Raw genomic sequence first — 5,156 nt, 5'->3', positions numbered from 1 at the left:
TTTTATTGGGGAATTGGGGAAGGGGAACAGCCAAGTTGTTGCCCTTCAATCTTAGTTGTGAAGGGCTCAGCTAGCTCAGCTCCAAGTCCAGTTGCCATCCGGCTGCCCGGCCGCAGCTTGCGGCCACTCAGCTCAAGGTGCCGTGTTTAATCTTAGTTGCGGGTGGGCATAGCCCACCATCCCATGCGGGAGTCGAGCCGGCAAAGTTGTTGTTAGGAGCATGTGCTCTGACCAGCTGAGCCATTCTGCCACCTATTGGCAGCTCAGCAGCAGCTCAGCTCAGGCGCAGCTCACTGGCCCATGTGGGAATTGAACTGGCGACCCTGTTGCTCAGAGCTTGCGCTCTTAACCAACTGAGCCACTCGGCCAGCCCTAAAATCTTATATTTTGAAACAAGTGAATTAATTATTATCAAAAAGCATATAGAAAGCCCAGAAAATTCTTTAGGACCCAACTCAAGCTCAGCACAAACTGTGAGGTCCTCTCTTAAAGGCTAGTTTCATAGCTGGCACTGAAATTGTTTACCCTCTTTTATACCTTTTTTTCTTTTCTTTTTTTTTTAAGAGTGTCACCCTCAAGATATCCACAGAAATCAATGATGACTTTTGAAGAAAGAAGCATTATATCTTCCTCAATGAAAGTCATAGACAATTTCCGGAAGTGGAGTGGGGGAAAGACAGGGTTTTCATGCTGCCCTGAGTGGCATACGTCTGTGGCACTTCAGGACTTGAACTTAATAATTCCCACTAGTTGTATTATTTCCAAAGGTATGTTTTCCCAGAGAATGTAGAGCATTTATGACATTGTAGCAATGTTTTTATAATTTTCTAAATAGACACTTTTTTTATATGTGCAAATTCATTACAGAAAAGGCGTTACAAAAATCGGAGAACTCTTATTTTTGTACAGGTTTTGTGTGTGTGTGTGTGTGTGTGTGTGTGTGAGTGTGTGAGAAATTTCTGGAAATACACTAAAAGAAATTTGTTGACAAAAAGTTAAAAATTGGGGGATATTCCTTTTTTTAAATTCCATTTTTAGATAACGAGCTGTATACTTTTCTATCCTGAGAATATTTGTAAAATTCAATGTATGGTGATCATAAAGATTCAGTTAATAAATGAACACTAAATAAGATACCCTGATTTTTAGATGAACTAAACAAAATGCTTCCACTGAAAAGCCTTAATACCACTATGCACATTAACTCTAGTGAACACAGAAGACCTCAGTTTTGAAATGCCACACTGCTCAGCACCCTTGCTCACAAGAGCTGGAGTTTTTACCTTTGCTGTAATTGGCAGTCTGTAGTGGGCATAATTTCAGGTGGGATGGATTCAGCAACGCTGGTTCAAGATCAAAAACCGTATAACAAGTGGGTAAAATGGAGGAGAGCAACTCACAGGAAAACCTCTTGCTTCCGGATTGCTCTTTGCTAAATGAGCACGGAGGGAGAGCATGTCTCCCGGAATGTTGCTGGAAGTGAGGGTTATGGGAAGGAGACTTTTGCTTCCCACTAAACGTCTGCAAAACCAACCTGTGAAAATCATTACAAATGTGTAATTTGTAAACCCACCCTTGACGGTTACTGGCGTAAGTTGATAGATAGTCTGACTGGGAAGCTGAAACTTACATCTCGAATTCATCTTATGCCAGTAAACATGTCAGTGGTCCCAGAGAGAAGGGGAAGGAGTGGGTGTGGGGTACACCTTATGCGCACCTCCTTGTAATGCGTGTGGCTGGATGTTTACACACTGTATGAAATCTGAGGATCTCTGCGACGACAAACTGTCTCCCCTAAGCGCCCAGCAGTGAGAACCTGAGAACCATTCCTTGTAACTTGTCATAATGGTGTGGATCCCCATTGTCACATTGGAACTGAAAGACTGATGAAAGCCATGTCAAGCGTTTGTTATTCCGAAGCGGAGGTGGAACATCACATACCTTTACAGTGGAAACTGGAGTACAATGAATTCCTGGTTGTCTTCACTTTGAACACACTTTTGTTATCAGCGCTTCTCATGACGCATTACATTCTTCATTTCCACATCTCTCTGTGAGATTAGATTGGGAGCCACTTGAGGGCAGAGGATGTGCCTTGATCTTTCTCTCTATAACTCTAGCATTTAACTGGGTACCTCCTGGTACACAGCAGGTGCTTAATAAATACTGAATGCATGAATGAAGGAGTGAACAAATAAGGGAATGACTAGAGATATTTGTCGTGTTGTCTAATGAGATTTACTCCGGTTTACTACTAAGTGATAAACCAATAGTCTGTATCACCCAGTAACGCTGACTATTCTGCTTTGTGTACTGTAAACATTTCAGTTGTTTGGGCTTCACCATTCAGTGACAGCTGTCTTCAACCTGGACATTTACCACAGAAATTGTTACATGGGCTGGACAAAATGGTACATCTGGCTTGGCAAACTGAGAAGGCCAAAATTCACTGCGGACAATCACATTCTGCTGCTTCCATGCAGCCTCTAAAGCTGGTCTTATCCACATGTTGATATTCTTTCTGACTTCCATGAACTTGCATTGCCTTGGACCTCATGACTGAAAGAGTAAAATATAATGAAGTATTTCTTTATTTTGGTAATTTGTGTCTCTGTTACCATATGTCACCTGAGTAGTAAAGTGAAGTGTATTCATCCAGGAAACAATTCAAGTTCCATTGGATTTTATACAGGTATAGTTTAAACATCATGTTTTCTTTTTTTTTNCTCTAGTTCCATCCATGTTGTTACCAAGGGTACTATAATAAGAAATTTTTAAAAAGCGCTTCCGGAAAGTAAGACCTTACAGCAGAGCAGTCTCAGATGTACTTTTCTTTTTTACCACTAGGAGGAGACCTTTCCCCACAAATCAGACACAAACCAGCTGCTGGGAAGGATTCACCAAATTATATCCCTAGGCAGTTATAAAAATCTTTTTTCATTTCATTTTCCATCTTAAAAATGTGAAAAGTACCTGTTTTTTTAAATTTACTCCATTAATTACCATGCCTTTCTTGTATTGCTTTGCGTCCTGTTCCCAATATTAATGAACGCAAAGAAAAGCCTTTACATTAATTCACTAAATAGAATAATCATTTCGGCACTGCCTCAAGCTAATATGTGGTGCTTTAGAGCTTTCATAGCACATTCCTGTGCATCGACTTACTTGGTAAGGTGGGCAAGAATTATGTCATTGTCGCATTTTACATAGCAAGGAGATTAGAGCTTTGCCTGCATTCACATGTGTAGTGGAGTCTGGACTTCTGGTTCAATGCACTTTCATTAATATGCTACAGAAATACCTGCCAAAAGTTCCTAACCCACCTTCACTGTCCAAGGATGATATGGGATGGGGCACATCCCTGGTGCTGTCACCAAAAGGAGGCAGCCTGTGTTCTCTACCACTTCATGGAGGCTGGTCAGGTCCTCCTCAGTGTGACCCAAATGAGAACAGTGGATGGGAATGTCCACGAGGACAGCAAGGACAGGTGTCTGCGAGAGTTTGAGGTGCCTGGAGGAAATCTTTGCGGATGAAAATTGGATCAAAGAAAACAAATGTCACCATAAAACCAACCTGCAATTCAGCACATTTGATTATTCACACCTGTAACCTATAGCCAAACAGAAAGTGAAATGGGGGGAAAAAGTGTCATTATTTGAAATCAGCGGGGTCCACCTGATAGTCAACAGGCCTCATTTTGCAAGTGGGCTAACGTCAGAATGAAGACGTTATTTTTTTACTTAAATGGTATTTTAAAATGCTTTTTAAAAAGTAGTTTCCAGCATTTAAAAATCAGGATCTCTCTCTCTCTAACACACACACACACACACACACACACACACACACACACACACTTTTTCTTTTAACCTCTTTGAAAGCAAATGGATCATAGTTTCCCATCTGGTGAAAATTGAATTGAGCTGATGAGGCATGGGCTTCCCATTTTCTCTCCCATTTTGCAACCATCAGTTTCATTTCTTTTTATTAATCTCCTGGCCTCCATAGACAGCTGACTTTGGAACCCTCAAGTAAAGCCATTCTCATTCTTGCCTTCTGTTTTCTCATTCCTGCCCCAAGAAGGTAGTCAGTGAACATGTAGATGTCTCATTAGCATTTGCTTTTTAGCTATGTTTTCCTTACCCTGTTAAGCAGAACTGTTTTCTGAAGTGACATTTTCTATGGCAGTAGAGACACACAAAACCCAGTGGTGACAGTCAGCCAGTTTCCTCTAGATGCATATACTCATTCTTTCAGATAACCACACGAACGTTGACTGCCTTTCAGCTTGGGGATTCCCAGCTTTGGCAAAGCAAGCCCTGCCTTGTATGGAGCACTCTGTCTTCTGTTGAATCCGTATTTGCTTCCCAGTCTCAGCCATTTGGTGGTTCTTATTCTGCTTTTTGAAACTATTTGATAGATAGGTAAGCGTTAAAGCCAGAGTGTGTGAGTGCCAGAGAGCACTTTTGGAATGATCGTATTCCTGTTCTCGTTGGGCGGGGCCCTCCTGTTCACCCACACGGCCTCGCTTTACTGTGTCGCCTCACAGGGTGACTGATGCTCACTGCACAGCTTTTCACTCTGGTCTGACCTTCTCATTGTTATTTCAGTACCGCTCAGGTGAATCGGTTTAGGCTAAATTCTGTTTCTTTATTGTTGCTACTAGGATTACGTATATCACGTAGTGAGTGCGATCTGTGAATGGACAGTGGCCTTTGGTTTCATTTTCTACTTCCTAACATTCATCCATGATTTCCAGGTAGGTGTTTATCAATTCAGATCTTATAAATTGCTGGCACATAGGATTGTTAAAACCATAGAAAATTCCTTGCATTAAAAAGAGCACTGTGTTTCTCTTTTTATCCTTACGTGTTTGGAAAAATAGTATCATACAACTTAGTTTATTCCAAAGGCAAACAGCTTTAATCATTCTCCCAACCAGTGAAACCTTTACATGTCCTCTGCCATTTGATGCTTGTAGTCATACATCTGGTTATTTCCTTTTTGAGGAAGGTTCACTTAGTGGTTCCAAATAATAGGAAGTATGTCTTTTAAAAAAATAAAAGTGTGTGGTTGAAAAATGTTCCCAAGACAGAGAGAAGGTGGGACCTGATTAAATGTGGCCACAGGTAAAATCATATATATATATATATATATAT

At 41.0% G+C, this 5,156-nt stretch overlaps 1 protein-coding gene across 1 annotated transcript in view; it reads left to right on the top strand.

Annotated features, from left to right (window-relative positions):
• Nucleotides 1–5,156, top strand: part of DRAM1 (DNA damage regulated autophagy modulator 1) — a 58,185-nt gene that overhangs the window by 39,170 nt on the left and 13,859 nt on the right. Inside the window, exon 6 of the mRNA XM_019651862.1 lies at nt 4,664–4,756. Coding sequence (XP_019507407.1) covers nt 4,664–4,756 — 93 coding nt within the window. The remainder of the gene's footprint in view (nt 1–4,663; nt 4,757–5,156) is intronic.

Source organism: Hipposideros armiger, unplaced genomic scaffold, assembly GCF_001890085.2.
Source record: "Hipposideros armiger isolate ML-2016 unplaced genomic scaffold, ASM189008v1 scaffold_168, whole genome shotgun sequence".
Lineage (NCBI taxonomy): Eukaryota > Metazoa > Chordata > Mammalia > Chiroptera > Hipposideridae > Hipposideros > Hipposideros armiger.
Note: the sequence above shows the minus strand (reverse complement) of the source record. Positions and strands in the feature narration are given on the sequence as shown.